This window comes from Peromyscus eremicus, chromosome 1 (genome assembly GCF_949786415.1).
Source record: "Peromyscus eremicus chromosome 1, PerEre_H2_v1, whole genome shotgun sequence".
In the NCBI taxonomy this organism is placed as follows: Eukaryota; Metazoa; Chordata; class Mammalia; order Rodentia; family Cricetidae; genus Peromyscus; species Peromyscus eremicus.
In genome coordinates this window covers 51,860,149-51,874,193 of record NC_081416.1, presented here as the reverse complement: position 1 = coordinate 51,874,193, position 14,045 = coordinate 51,860,149, and the positions used below count along the sequence as shown (strand labels likewise).

Here is a 14,045-nt window from a genome sequence, read left to right as displayed (position 1 = left end):
AGGAGCTCCTACCTCAGGCCAAGGTCTCAGTTCTCCAGCCCGAGGTCTCTTGGGGCATTTGGAAAGGAAGGGAAACTGGAGTGGGCAGTTGGGTAGCCACTTGCCAGGGAGGGTAGAACTCTTGGGGAAGAAGAAAAAGGGAGGTGTGTGGGGAGGATGTAGCCAGAAGGCCCCTGCAACCCCATCATTAACCATTTAATAAATCCACATCTAGTTAGAAGTGGCTGTGGGAAATGGCTGTAAATTGGGGAGCTGAACAATTTGCAAATGGGAATATGGGGGAGGGGCCGAGGGGCAGGAGAAAGACTGAGGAGGCAAAGAAAAAGCTGGATCTTGGGTTCCTCATGATTATTGGGGCATGGTGGCTCACACCTTTAATCCCGGGAGGCAGAGGCAGGCGAAGCTGTGAGGCTACCCGGGAATAGCCAGTTCCAGGACAGCCAGGGCTACATAGACTGCTGCCCTCCAAACAAAGCAACAAAACCCAAACAGCATGGGGACGGTGTCTGCAGAAGAGGGTGAGCAGCCTCGTGACTCGTCCAGGGGCTGCAGGCCTGACTCTGGTGTCGCGGCAGTTGCTGAACAGCACCGTGATATGGTGCATAGGTGATCCCGTTTCTAGGGGTTGGGGTCTGAGTCTTAGAGTCAGCATGTTTTGTAGAAGGAGATGAGAGGGCCTCGAGAAAGTCTGAAGGTGAGAAATGGGTGTGGCTGCAAGAAGCTTGGGAACCAAGACAGGAGGCTAGGGCCTGGGACTGAAGTGTCTCAGCTTGAGAGAAAGCTCAAAGGTCTGTGTTGAGGCTGGAGGTCGAGGCTGAATCATCTGAGCTTCTTGGCTCTTCCTGCAGAATGGGTTGACGCTGAATTCCAACTGTGAGGGTGAGCCCCTGCACTTGCGTGCTTCCAGGAATTTCTTGCCCGTGGAAGCACACACTGCTCAAACTGGGGTGGGAAGATCCAGACCCGGGACAGGAGCAATAGATGGGATAGGGGAAGGGAATAGGCGACGCCTCCTCGTCCTTGAGCCCCCTCGCCAGTCTCCCCTCACCAGCCCACTCCGGGTGGCTTCAGCGTTGGTCTCGCTCTCGGGTCCCAGCCCTGCTCGGGCCCCGCCCGGCCCCGCCCTCTCCCCACAGCTCGGGGCAGACCCGCCCGAGTTACAAGAGCCGCCTCCGCGCGCGGGGGCCCGGCCACTTGCAGCAGCTCTGCCGCGGGGACTGCACTGTCCGCCCTGCCAGACCCGCCCCGACTGGGGCTCGCCGTCGCCAGCAGTCACAGCACTGCGACTTCGGGCCCTACGCCGGCTATGGCTGCGTCCTGGGACTGAGCCCGCAGGTAGGGAAGCGAAGCGCAGGGTGGTGCGGTCTGGAGCTAGGGCACGGGTCTGGAGCTAGGGGAGGGAGGGACTCGGGCGACGGGCATTTGCGGTAGTGTCACTGCGAGGGTTCCAACAGTTCAGAGCAAACCCGGCCGCCTGTGGCTGCCAGGGCAGGAGACGCGTCGCGCTTCGGGAGTGGAGCTCTCTCCTCCCGAGTTGGGGCACAAGTCGGGCTAAGTTAGAAAATCGCTTGGATATGTGCTTTGATGCGCTTTATGTTTTTCCTGTGGGCGGACTGTCGTCGTCCCAACTGCTCTGCAGGGCGCAGCGTTCCTGGCCTGGTGGCCCCTGTCCCACCCCTTCACTTTGGGGCGGTGGCTCAGAGCGCTGCTGGGTTCCTATTCCATGTTTACTGGAAAAGTTTTCCGAGATCCCCGTCGCAGTTCTCCCGCCCCTCCGGCGCCCCTCCACCGCGTACCCCCTCTGCTGTCCTTCGCGGCTCTCCACACCTCCGCCCCGAACTCCGCGTCCGGAGTCCCCTCAGCCCCACCCTGCTCTGTACCACCAGCCTCTCCCTTTCTGGCTCCTAGGGGCGCCTTCAGCAGCTCCCCTTCAGCTGCCCCGCCCTAGTCTTGCCCCTCCGTGTTCCCAGATCCAGAAGACTCCCTTCTTCCTCCAGGGCGTCGGAGCCTGGAAGTTTTGCAGCGCGCCTCCCTGCGGGATGGGTGGGAGTGGGGGTGGGGGACATAATTAGGGAGATTCCTGCGCTGGAGTGGGCGGGGAGGGGGGCTGTGCAAGCGACTCAGTCCCCAGAACCTCCCTTGCTCCTTCTAGAGGCGGTGCTTTCTCCCCACCCCACCCCACTCCCAAACTCGTCCGGGCGGGATGGCCCCCGCCCCAGCGCCTGGCTAGACGCCAGCAGCCTGAGGAATGTAGTGGTTGGAGCCGGTGACTAATTCAAACCAGAATTCGGGGGGGGGGGGGGGGAGTGGTGAGGGGCAAAAGGGAGGGGGAAAGGGGCAGTGAGTAGGCGGTGGGGGCCAGAGCGCTGGGCGTAGGTGAAGGACTTCACTGCGCTCTCTGGAACCCTCCACTTTTGCTGTGTGAGCCAGCAGAGAGGGCGGGGTGGGGGGGTGGGGGGGTGGGGGGCGAGATCCTGCTGTGGGGTTGGAAAGGCAACATGCTTAGGGTGTGTGCAGAGAGCTGTGTTATGTAAGGCTTTCCCATGCAGGGAGGGGATGTGCAGTGTGCAACGGCCTGGGCCTCCTTTGGCCAGGAGCCCCTTCCAGTGCCAGGGCGGGTTTGGGGGGAACACAGAACCTTGGTGGTGCTGGGTTGGCAGCAGGGCTAGCTGTACTTGGCGGTGAGCATTGGAAGACTCTTAGAGGGGACCTGGGGATGTCCTACAACTCAAACTGGGCCCTGACAACGTAGAGTGTTAACGGTGTGTGTGTGTGTGTGTGTGTGTGTGTGTGTGTGTGTGTGTTGTGTGTGTGTGTGCTGCGTGCGTGCTTGCCTTCGCCCTCTGTCACTTCTGCACAGTCTGAGCACAGAAGATTGCACAAACAGGGCCTGCGTTGGCACCCTGGTTTGGCAGGGTGTGGCCCTGAGCTGTCTTCGAGGCCACGAGGTGCTCCCGGGTGCTTGTATTCTCAGTGTTCCTGTTCTGGGGAGGGCGTCTGTAGAAAAGCTTCCTGAGGTAGTTGGGGTCCTTGGAGAGTGACCTGGAATTCCCAGGAGAAAAGGGACCCAGAGGTCTACTTCTGTCCCCAGAACACTGCTGGACTCCCAATAAATGGTTTTGAAACAGTCTCCCATTAAAATTTAACCTCAATGAAAGGGACCATCTCCACGGCACCCCTTTTCTAACAGCAGCCTAACCTATGGTGTTGGGCTGAGTTCACAGGATCCAGTGATTCAGCTGGGTACCGTCCTCATAGGTACCTGTGTGTGTGTGTGTGTGTGTGTGTGTGTGTGTGTGTGTGTGTGTGTAGGGCAGACAGGAAGACGCCGTGGGAAATGTTGAAGGGTCTCTACCGTACTAAGAGTAGTTTAGGTCAACAGACTCTGGCTTTGGTTGTGCCCCGTGAGGGAAGTCCCTGGGGTAGGGTGGGTCTCTCTTCACTTTCCCAAGCTGAAGGAACCATTAGCTTTCTTCTCTCACCTGGAGAACCTACAGGGCTAGGCCTGCATCTGGGATGTAGAGTGTGTAGACTGTGAGGGAGAAGGGAACCCCTCATTTAAGTCACTTCCTTGCTCTGAGCTGAGACATGGGGCAAGGGAGTGTGGGAAAGGACCTGGGAGCATGGAGGCTGAGCTAGAAAAGGACTCGGGGCCCTGGGTGCTGATAGGGATGACATCTGGAAGGTGTCTGAACTCCTTTCTAGATCTCCCGTCCCTAAGAGGTTATGCAAAGGGACCTTGCTAAGAGAACCAGGACATTCAGGGAGACATGTGAGTCGTTCAAGGCTTAGTGCTGATAATAGGGAGGTCAGCAGCAATGCAAAGGGTCTTGGCCTAGCACCCCACAGAGCTGAGGACTAGCCAGACGCGGTTCAAGGGTGGGGCTCCAGGTCCAGGAAAGGACAGGAGAGAGAGAGTGAACTAAGAGCTCTGTGGAGGAAGAGTAGTGTTAGTCAAGGCCGGGATGAGCTTTGGGGCCCCCGGGTCACTTCAGATCCACGGAGGCTCTGCCCAGGGGTTCAGAGCACCACCATGCCTGACTCTTCTGCTCCACTTGGAACTGCCTGCTGGGTTCTGGCAGAGCACACCACTCTGAGCCTGAGGAGCTGGTTTGAGGAGTTGGGGTAAAGCTGTGGGAGTGGAGGAGTGTGTGTGGGGCACTGGGGTGTGGTCACTCCCTTTTTCAGAACTTGGGAACTGCCTGGAGACAGACAAGAGAGGCAGACTGGGAGAGCTAGTCTGACTTCTGAAGGGATCTTTGCCTGGATGCCCCCAAGTTTCTCTCCTTGGGGCTGGGCTGACCACGTGCTTGTATTCACGTAGGTTGGAGGAAGGGAGGCAGCTGTCAATTTAGTGTATGCGTTACACTTGGGCCGCAGCAGTGGTGAGTGTCTAGGGCTTTCTGCCCTCTTTACCCGCTTCAGGTATCAGCCAGGCTCTCAGGGACTGGCAATCCCCTGGATTTGACCACTGGCCTTCCTGAAGATAGCGTCATCCATACCTGAGTTTGTCCAGGAAGCGTTGGCCTGGGGGGTGGTAGTTCCACAGACCGTTTCTGCAGGAATGTCTGGGTGTGCTTTGATGAAGCTCCCTTTCTCTCTCTGAGCCCCAGTTCCCACTGGGGCTAAGGCTCAAATGATTTGTCTTGGGTCTGTCGCTGCATTGCAACAGGGGTCATTGTTCCGCTGTGGTCTTGAGCTTCTACGTCTTTGAGTGAAACTTGTGTTACTGCCTGTGAGAGGATGTCCTGTTGGCTGTTCATGGGGCACTCAGACTGTGCTAGGCCTAGATGTGTCACCTCTGTTGGCCTCCTGAGCCTTGGAGGGCAGAGGCAATGACCGTCAGTGTACAGAGACTGCGGCTAAGGAATGAAGTAAGCTCCTTTGTCCTGTACGGGTCCAGGCCTTGAAGTTTGTGTCCGGAGGCCTTCAAGGATAGGGCAGCCTTGGGAGTAGAGTCCCCACAGTTGAGCAGCAAAGCATTGCAGAGCCTGTCAGGGAGCGGCATCCTGCCTGGTCCCTGGGGGCTGGAGCGGAGGTTCTGGGGGAAGGGGAAGTGCCTGGAGCTGATCCTGGCTACGTGTCCTGGCTAGGCTGTGTGTGCGTGTGTGTGTGTGTGTGTGTGTGTGTGTGTGTGTGTGTGTGTGTGTGGTGTGTGCGTGCGTGCGTGTGCGTGTGGTGTGTGTGTGTGTGTGTGTGTGTGTGTGTGTGTGTGTGTGGTGTGTGTGTGTAGCTGCTGCCTTTTTGAAGACCTGGCCCTGAGTCTTCGCTACATGGCCTGACCACTGGGGGGCGAACATGCAGCACCTACCAGGGAGTTGGGTGGGGCCCAGGGTATATTCTAAATTGTAGTCTACTCCCTAGGCAACTCGAGATGCTTCTCCCCTTGGCTCCCCAACCATAGGACACTGCCCTCAGAGTTGGTGTCTTAATCCCAGCCGTCTTGTCTAAGGCCAAATCTTCCTTGACATTGTGGCCAGATAAGGAACTTCCCACTGGATAATATAATGCCGTCCTCAGTCTCTGTCACTAGGAGAGGTGGAGAGTCCCTCCTGGTCTCCTGGACAGGGGAAGGAGAGGGACTCTCCCTGCTGGAAGTGAGAATTTAGAGCTTCAGGCCCTGTGGCTTGTTCTAAGAGTTGGTGGGGGGGAATGTGTGTGACCAGCGTAGAGAGAAGTGGAGGTGGAGATCAAGAAGCAGTCATGGGGCTCAGGGCGTGGTGGTGCACACCTGCCTTTAATCCCAGCAGAGATCGGCAGGTGGCTGCTTTAGAGGTCAGTGAACAAAAAACCCCAACATGATGGCGAGGCGGAGGCTAATGTGAGCAGGCTAGTAAAACGTCCTCCTGGTAGGAGCTGTGGGCTGGGTCAGCACCACCTTCTTCCTTCTGTGGCAGGTAGCATGGCCTGACCCTGGCAGGGGCACACACAGAAAGGTGCACACACAGAAAGGAAGGTGCACACCCAGGGACCCAGGGACCAGGAGAACAGGTGACAGGTAGCTGCTGAGAGCCAATAAAGCTCACCCCCGAGGACTGAGCTGGGAAGGGTGGGTGATGAGGCCGACAAGGGTCTCCGTGTGCCTCTGTGTGTGTGTGTGTCTCCCCTTAGGTGTTTCTCTGAAACATCCCTCCAATATCCAGGCCATCTGGGTCTTGTTGGTCTAATTCTCTTTGATTGTTCTCTCCTGAAAGTTGAAGGTGCCCGCTTCATGTCTACCTAAGTAGCCTAAACTTGAGATATTCCTGTCTTAGCCTCCTGAGGATTATAGGAGGCATGAGACACAAAGTCCATCCCTGTGAAGTTTTTTGTGTTTGTTTGTTTTGATAGCATCTCATTATGTAGGCAAGGCTATCCTTGAACTCACTATGTAGCCCAGGAGGGGTTGGAATTTGCAGTGAGTGATCCTCCTGGCTCAGCTTCTTAAGTGCTGAGATTACAAATGTGTGCCGTTATGCCTGTCTCTGCTAAACATTTGTTTTTCTTGTTGTGTTATTAGTATGTTTTTTTGGATATAAGTATGTTTTTATGTACCTGTGTGTGTGTCCTCATGCTGTGGCACATGTGTAGATATTTGAGGACAACTTGCAAGAATCAATTCTCTTCTACTATGTGGGTTTTGTTCATCAAGCTCACGTTGAGTGCTAGAAAGAAAATCTCCCTTGTTTTCACATATTAGTCCAAGAGAAATCCAGAACTAAGTTCTGGGAAGCTTGGGATTCCTGACCTCTGGGGACACAGCCTCAAAGAGACCCAGAAAGGTCTCTTCAATGCTGGGTCCGGGGTGCCTGCAACTCTGCCCAGGTGGGGCTCTCATGAGTCTGGTGGAGCACAATCGGGGAGGCTTCTTTCCATTATCTGGTGGGTGCTTCCCTCTGGCTCCCACTCTCGCCTGTTCCAGCACAGGGCTTGCTTCTGCATATTCCCTTCTGGTTCTTTCTCAGTGGTTTCTGTGTCTCATCCCGTATGTGTATTTGTGTCTTGGTCTCTCTGCTTGGGTCACGACTGTTGGATCGGGGCCTGTCTCCGTATCTCTAAAATAAGGTTGTTAATTTTTTCCCTCCAGGATTGTTTGTACATGAGATGGGACCCTAGGCATGGGATGTCAGCAGCACAGTACAGCTCAGCAGAATTCTTTCTCTTAACTAGTGATGGCGGGGTTTCCTTCACCGTGCAGCTTTCTCTTCCTCTTTGGGGAGTGTTTATGACAGTCTTCTGGGTGTGTCTCCCTTCTATGACTCTCCAACCCTTTGCTTGGTTTTGAGTGTCAGGGCTTTTCCCTGTGGCCGAAGTCTCTAATCCTAGCCTTGAGTCATTATGTTCTTGGGATGGAAACTGCTTGTCCCTGGCCTTGTGTGTATAGCAGGTTAGTCAGGGCATGTGGGTGCTGCAGCGCTGGAGGGTTTGGCCACTGAGGGCCTCCCTGATGCAGGGGGAGTTCTTTCTCCCATGAGTATCCCGTTCTGTGTGCAGACTGTGCTAGGCAGGCCCGCTGCCATGTGCCCTTCTAGTGGAGGCCTTGTCTTCAGATTTGGCCCATTCAGTTACTGAGGCCCTAGGGCTTGTGACTCAGTGTGTGTGTCAGTTCCTGTCACCTTGACAAAGACAGTGGCTATCTGTCACTGCAGCAGCAATTGCCCTGAGCTCTCAGCTATGGAGAGGAAAGAAAAGGCCTAGTCCCCTGGTGACAGAGGGGAGAGAATGCTCTTCTCTCGGAGTCACCCTTGCCAGGAACTCTGCTTTTGGACATCTTCTGGATTTGCTCAGTGTGGGCCCTCGGGGAGCGGGTGGGCACATGCAGAGCCTTCCTGCTGCATGGATTTTTGTGGTTTTGAGTTGCAGGATGGGGCATTCTGTCATGGCATTTGGTCTGAGCTGTTCTTTATCCCTGAGTCCTTTCTGTTTTTTACCTAGAGCACCCTCATTGCCTCACTCTTTTTCTGTCCTCCAAGTAGCCTTAGGGATTCTCCACTCTAGCCTGCTTCTTCTTATCACAAAGGCTACCAAGCTCATCTACTGGGCCACGGGAATGGAGCTAGCAGATTTGAGCTCTGGGGCTTTAACACTTCCCTAGTCTAGCCTCTGTGTACCTTCCTTTCCCCATATGTGAGTGGCAGCCAGTGCTGTCCTCTAGAATGCCACTGCAGGGGAAATTTTTGCATATCCTTGCTGTCTAAATATGGCAGTGGTAGCCACATGTGGCTGCCAGGCACCTGTAATGTGGCTAGTGGAACTACATTTTTAACTTCAAGATGGGTGTGGCACTACACCTCTGTAATCTCAGAACTCAGAAGGTGGAGGCAGGAGGATCAAGAAGTTTGAGGTCATTCTCAGCTACACAGCAAGTTTGAGGTCAGCTTGGACAATATGAGACCCTATCTCAAAAAACTAAAAAAACAAAAGGGGGGGGGGAAAGACCCTGCAGGGCTGGAGAGATGGCGTGGTGGTTGGGGTGAGCACTGTTTGAGGACCCAAGTTCGGGCACCCGGCACCCATGGTGGGCCACTCATAACCACCTGTAATTCCAGTTCCAGAGGGGTTTGACACCTCTGGCCTCATGAGCACTGCAGTCACGTACACACATGCACATACATGTGAACACAAACAATTATAAAATAATTTAAAACTGGGAGCAGCCTGGCATAGTGGTGCAGACCTTTAATCTCAGCGATTGGGAGGCAAAGGCAGGCAGATCTCCATGAGTTTGGGGACAGCTTGGTCGACAAAGTGAGTTCTGGGACATCCAGAGCTGCGTAGTGACACCTTGTCTCAAAAAAAGAAAAAAGGACTGATGACTTTAAGCCAGGTGGTGGTGGCACACGTCTTTAATCCCAGCAGAGGCTGGCGGATCTCTGAGTTCGAGGCCGGCCTGGCAACCAGGCAGCTACACAGAGAAACCCTGTCTCAAAAGCAACAACAACAACAACATCAACAACAGCAAAAAGAAATCTAATTATTTATGTGTACACCTATGGGCCTGTGTGTGCCACGTATGCGGAGGCGTACCTGGAGGCTGGAGAGCATAGGATCCCTGGAGCTGGAGTTCTGGGTGGTAGTGAGCCCCTGACATGGCTGCTGGGATCTGAACTCAGGTTCTTTGGAAGAGCAGCAAGAGTTCTGAACTCACCCTGAGTCATGGCTCATCTTTTCTCCCTAGGGGGAAAATACCACGATAATTTAACTATCTGCCTAAAATTATTTTATTTTTGGCTTTTGGAGACAGGTTCTCATGTAGCTCAGGCCACCCTTAAACTCTACACCTTCCTGCTTGCCCTCTTGAGTGCTGGGATTATAGGTGTGTATCACTATGCCAGACTGATCCGTTTCAATTTAAATAGCCGTGTGTGGCTACCATGTTAGTAGCACATATTTGACTCTCTTCGAGCCCCAAAGGCTTGTGATGAGTGAATTGTGAAGAATTCCCCCAACCCCCAAAGACCTTTCTTTGGATTTCCCTGGAGGCCTGACTTAACAGAACCATGTGGGAGGAGAGGGAGGCACATCTGGCCTTGCTACGGGCTCCTTTGGTGGAGGACTGACCAAGAGCTGGGGCCCAGAAGCCGAAAACAAGGCCATTCCCACCAGGACCTCACACCTCTCATATGCATCCCATGCCTTTCAGGCCTAGATTTGATAAGAAGGGAACCCTTCCTGCCTGTGTCAGGATAACAGAGCTGAGCAGGGCCAAAATTTATAGCATGAGTCCAATGGTTCCCGTTCTCAGTGGTTGAGAACTTTTCAGAATTACTTCTCCTCTCAGTAGCCTATACCAAGTCCCTGTTAGTCCTCAGTACTTTTGCATCTAAAGACCCTTGTCCTAGGGCTCGTTCTAGAGAAGGGACACTGTGGGAAGCCCTAGCCCCTCTGGTACTTGGGGGCCTGGCCTAGGAGCCATTGAGTTGACGAGGTTTTAGGCGTGACCCTGTGCATGTCTGGAGCTGTTGCTACAGACTGCAGTGACTCACCGTGGAAGGGGGGAGGGTGGGGCCGCTGTGTGGGTGAGTGAGCTGGTTCTTTCTCCTCTGCTGGCTCAGCACCAGGGTGTTTGGCTGAGCAAGGGGCCCTGCACAAGGAGGAAGACAGGGGTACTGGGGAAACCTGAAGGGGCAGCTTCAGTTCTTAGAGGTCCAAGCTAGAGACTTTTACCGCCCCTGCTTCTGCCTGGCTTCTGACCGCCAGACTGGCTTCTCGGTGTTGGTCCGGGGCAGGGGCAGAAGGTGCCAGTTTCAAGTTGGGAAGAGTCAGTATGACTTTCCTCTTAACGTGGCCTCTTCTGCCTGCCGGGAAGGGAGGGGGTGTCTCCCTAGCTCAAACCTGTGCCGGCAGGCCTCTCTCCTGCCTGTGCTCACGCTCTAGCCAGCACCTGTGTGGTCAAGCAGGCTCATGATAAATACTGCATTTATGAGTTTGTCGAGTTTGAGAACAGGTGTGGGGATCTGGGGTTTAGCTTTGTGTTTATATTTTGTCCATGTTGGTATCTGCCTGAAACTGGACCTGCTAAGTGCCATGGATTTCTAAGAGCCACAGTCCCTTCACAGAGGCCAGTTCTAGCACCCTGGATGCCCCATTTATATTTCATTGCCCTAAGAAGCCTCTTAAGACTCCTGGAACATCGTGGAGCCCAGCTGGTCACACCCAGAGTCCTTGCTTATCATTTGTACGAGGACAGGCCTCTAAGTCTTTTAAATTTCCGTATCTGGCACAGGGAGCGCATTCAGTAAATGTCTAGAGGATGCATGAGTGATGGGCGGTAGCAATCGAATGCAGTGTACAATTAAGTACTGGGCTGGGCTGGGTTTGCCCCTGCCTGGTATCCTTTACAGTATCTGGTACAGACTTGGACATACAGGAGGTGAACAGTATGCATGTATTTATTGATTGGTTGACTAATTTCTAGAAGTAAACAGTTTCAGGGTGGGGCTTTGGGTGAGGCTCACCACAATTTATAGAGTCCCTCATACAATTTCACAGGTATGGTTTAGATGGCTGGCAGTGCCATTTTGTGTGGGTGACTATAGTTCATCACTATATCTACCATCTTTCCGGGTGCCTTCCCAGGGTACCTCTGCAGCTGGTAATTTATCCGGTGACAAGGAGGAATGCCTTTTCCTATGGGGTCTGGCTCCGGGCCCAGTGTGGGCAACCACATGGGCCTTGACTCATCACGGGCCTGAGCTGGGCTCAGCTTGACTTCAGTCTTTTGGGTTTGGGAGCCTGGTAGGTTGGGATTGTCTTTGTTTAGGCCACTACCAGGAGCACGGCTTCTGGAGCTTCCTACTAGAAAGGGTTCCCTTTGGTCCTGAGGGCCAGGCTAGAGAAGGTAAGCTGAGCCACTGTCCGTGGGGTGGGGGTGGGGGCCCCAGGTGTGCTTGGAGAACAGTTGCATTAGTGAGAAAGGGAGACTCAATGTGGCATAGGGAAAGACCCACGGAAGCGGGCTGAAGCCTGACATCAGCATCATCACTCTCTTTGTGTGCACTCCAGGCAAACTGGCCTTTCAGAGTCTCAGTCTCTCTGCTTACAAAGTGGTACCAGCTATTAAAGAGAACGATGAATGTGGGTGTGTCATGGGACCTCCGTGGACCAGCTGCTGCCTTCGTTCAATCTGTATGGAACTCTTAACCGCTTCCATGTTCACAGTCAAGGAAACATAGGTTCAGACGGTCAAGTGTCCTTGGCAAGAGTCCCATACCTAGGAGGATGGAGCCAGCGGTGGAGACCTGGTCTAGTTTCCTTTCACCTCGTTTTCTGTGGCAACAGGCCTCAGAATCATGGAGTTGCTGACTGTAGTGGGGGCCTGCCTGTCATTTTGGCCTGGCCTGGGGGAAAGCATCTCTCTATCATTTGGGTGGCAGCTCATTTCAAATTTCATCATTTGAAAAGCCAAATGTGAGCATCATGATGGAATTTTCCCTAGGTTGTGTGACCGAGATTCCCAAAAAGACAGAGACTGACAGAAGAAGAGAAGAAGGAGGGGCGGGATCCTGGCAAGGCATTCGCTCCTGAACAGAGTCCTGCAAAGGTTAGTAGGTGGGATGGTGCAGAGGGATGGAGGTCAGCATGGGGGATGCTGGGGACTTGATGTAGCATTTGCAACTGGCCCTGGGTGGGTCAAAGGGCCGGTTACCCCCTTTCTATATTCTCTATTGTGCACTGGGAGAACTTCCACAGTGGAAAAACATGATACAGATCACCCTTCTCCCCGAGGAGCCCCTCACTTGGCAGGTGAGCCAGGCCTGAGGGAGCAGGGGCATGGCGCTTGGGTTCCATTCCCTGGGTGTGCATAGCACTGAAGGTTTCTGGCTTTCTCATGCTCTTCTGCCCTCCGTGTCCCCCCATGACCAGAGTTCTTGTTTCTTCACCTCATCCCAGATGGAGAAGGAAGAGGAGACAACCCGGGAGCTGCTGCTGCCTAACTGGCAGGGCAGTGGCTCCCATGGGCTGACCATTGCCCAGAGGGACGATGGAGTCTTTGTACAGGAAGTGATGCAGAACTCCCCTGCGGCCCGCACTGGGGTGGTCAAAGAGGGTGAGTCTCCCCAAGATAGTGACTGGGCACTGGGGGTGAGAGAGGTTACTAAAGGGAAGGACGGGAGGCAGGAGGGCAGGCAGAAACAGTCAAATGGCTGTGGAAGGCCTGGGTCCAACAGCCTAAGCATGGTCGGTACCCAAGCTCTGTTCTTCTTTGCCTACTCTATGTCTTGCTTGTGAATCTGAGGGGAGGCAGTTATGTGGAGTCCTGGAGACTTTGTCTTCAGATCTGGTTCTGCTCCCCTCACCAACTCTGCAGCTTTGTGTAAAATAGTTGGCCTTTTTTTTTTTTTTTTTTTTTTTTTTTTTCAAGACAGGGTTTCTCTGTGTAGCTTTGCGCCTTTCCTGGAACTCGCTTGGTAGCCCAGGCTGGCCTCGAACTCACAGAGATCACCCTGCCTCTGCCTCCCGAGTGCTGGGATTAAAGGCGTGCGCCACCACCGCCCAGCATAGTTGGCCTTTTAAGCTACCATTTCCTCATCTGTACAGTGAATGGGCAATACTGTACCTACATGCTGTTCCAAAGGAAAGTCAGTTTTAGTGTCTGCTAGGTGGTGGTTTCTTGAGACCTGCCAGTCTTCTGATTGTTGCACCTCCTTACTTAGGGGACCAGATTGTGGGTGCCACCATCTACTTTGACAACCTGCAGTCTGGTGAGGTGACCCAGCTGCTGAACACCATGGGGCATCACACTGTCGGCTTGAAGTTGCACCGTAAGGGGGACCGTTCCCCTGAGCCTGGACAGACCTGGACCCATGAAGTCTTCAGCTCCCGTAGCTCCGAGGTGGTTCTGGTGAGTTCCTGGTGACCCACCTTTGCTCTGAGCGCCCCATGATCCTGGTGGCCTCCTGGCTTCACTTCCTGAGCCTTCTGTTTCTCCTGGACCTCTGCTAGTTCCTTCCTGTTTCATCTCTCTGCATTCTCTTACGACAGCTCTCGGTTGCTTTCTTCTCGATTATGTTGTGCATATGGCCGATTCTGTTCTTACAAGTGTCGTGTTCCTTCAGTCTCTTGAGACTGTGCCATGGCGTGGGAACCCACCCAAGCGGTGGGGGCTTAGGCGCCGAGAGGAAGGTCGGCTGCTTTACTAGAGCCTTTGAAATGATTCCACTGGTGTTCAACCTGCCTCTCTACATCCCCTGAGTGAGAGGATGAGCAACACAGTGCTTGTGGGAAATGCTTCTTTACTTCTCATGGCTTGCTTATTGAATAAACCATGTATCCTCAAAGCGAAAGCATACCCAAACACAGCCAGGCCATCAGGCTTCACAAATGCTTTCCTGTGTGCAAAGGCTCCTGGGAGACCTTAAACAAGCAAGCCAGTGAGTTGAAAGCTGAAGAATGAAGGGCCTGGTTGGAATGGGTCCCTGGGACAGGTTGATTTGAAGTATCACTGGGTGGTAGAGTCTCTTCCTGGGCAGCACAGTTCAGGAATCTACATATTTCCTAACCTTGCCATAACCTTTGCTTACCAGAATTTTCTTCCAAATAGTTTCTATTTTCCTCTTGTGATG

The 14,045-nt window shown here is 53.8% G+C and overlaps 1 protein-coding gene across 2 annotated transcripts in view; it reads left to right on the top strand.

Annotated features, from left to right (window-relative positions):
* Nucleotides 1-1,193: 1,193 nt before the first annotated feature.
* Nucleotides 1,194-14,045, top strand: part of Ahnak (AHNAK nucleoprotein) — an 89,838-nt gene continuing 76,986 nt past the window's right edge. For both annotated transcript variants that reach the window (XM_059261140.1, XM_059261131.1), the window contains exons 1-4: nucleotides 1,194-1,335; nucleotides 11,918-12,022; nucleotides 12,373-12,529; nucleotides 13,137-13,324. In XM_059261140.1, the coding sequence (XP_059117123.1) occupies nucleotides 12,373-12,529; nucleotides 13,137-13,324 (345 nt within the window). In that variant the 5' untranslated portion in view covers nucleotides 1,194-1,335; nucleotides 11,918-12,022. The remainder of the gene's footprint in view (nucleotides 1,336-11,917; nucleotides 12,023-12,372; nucleotides 12,530-13,136; nucleotides 13,325-14,045) is intronic.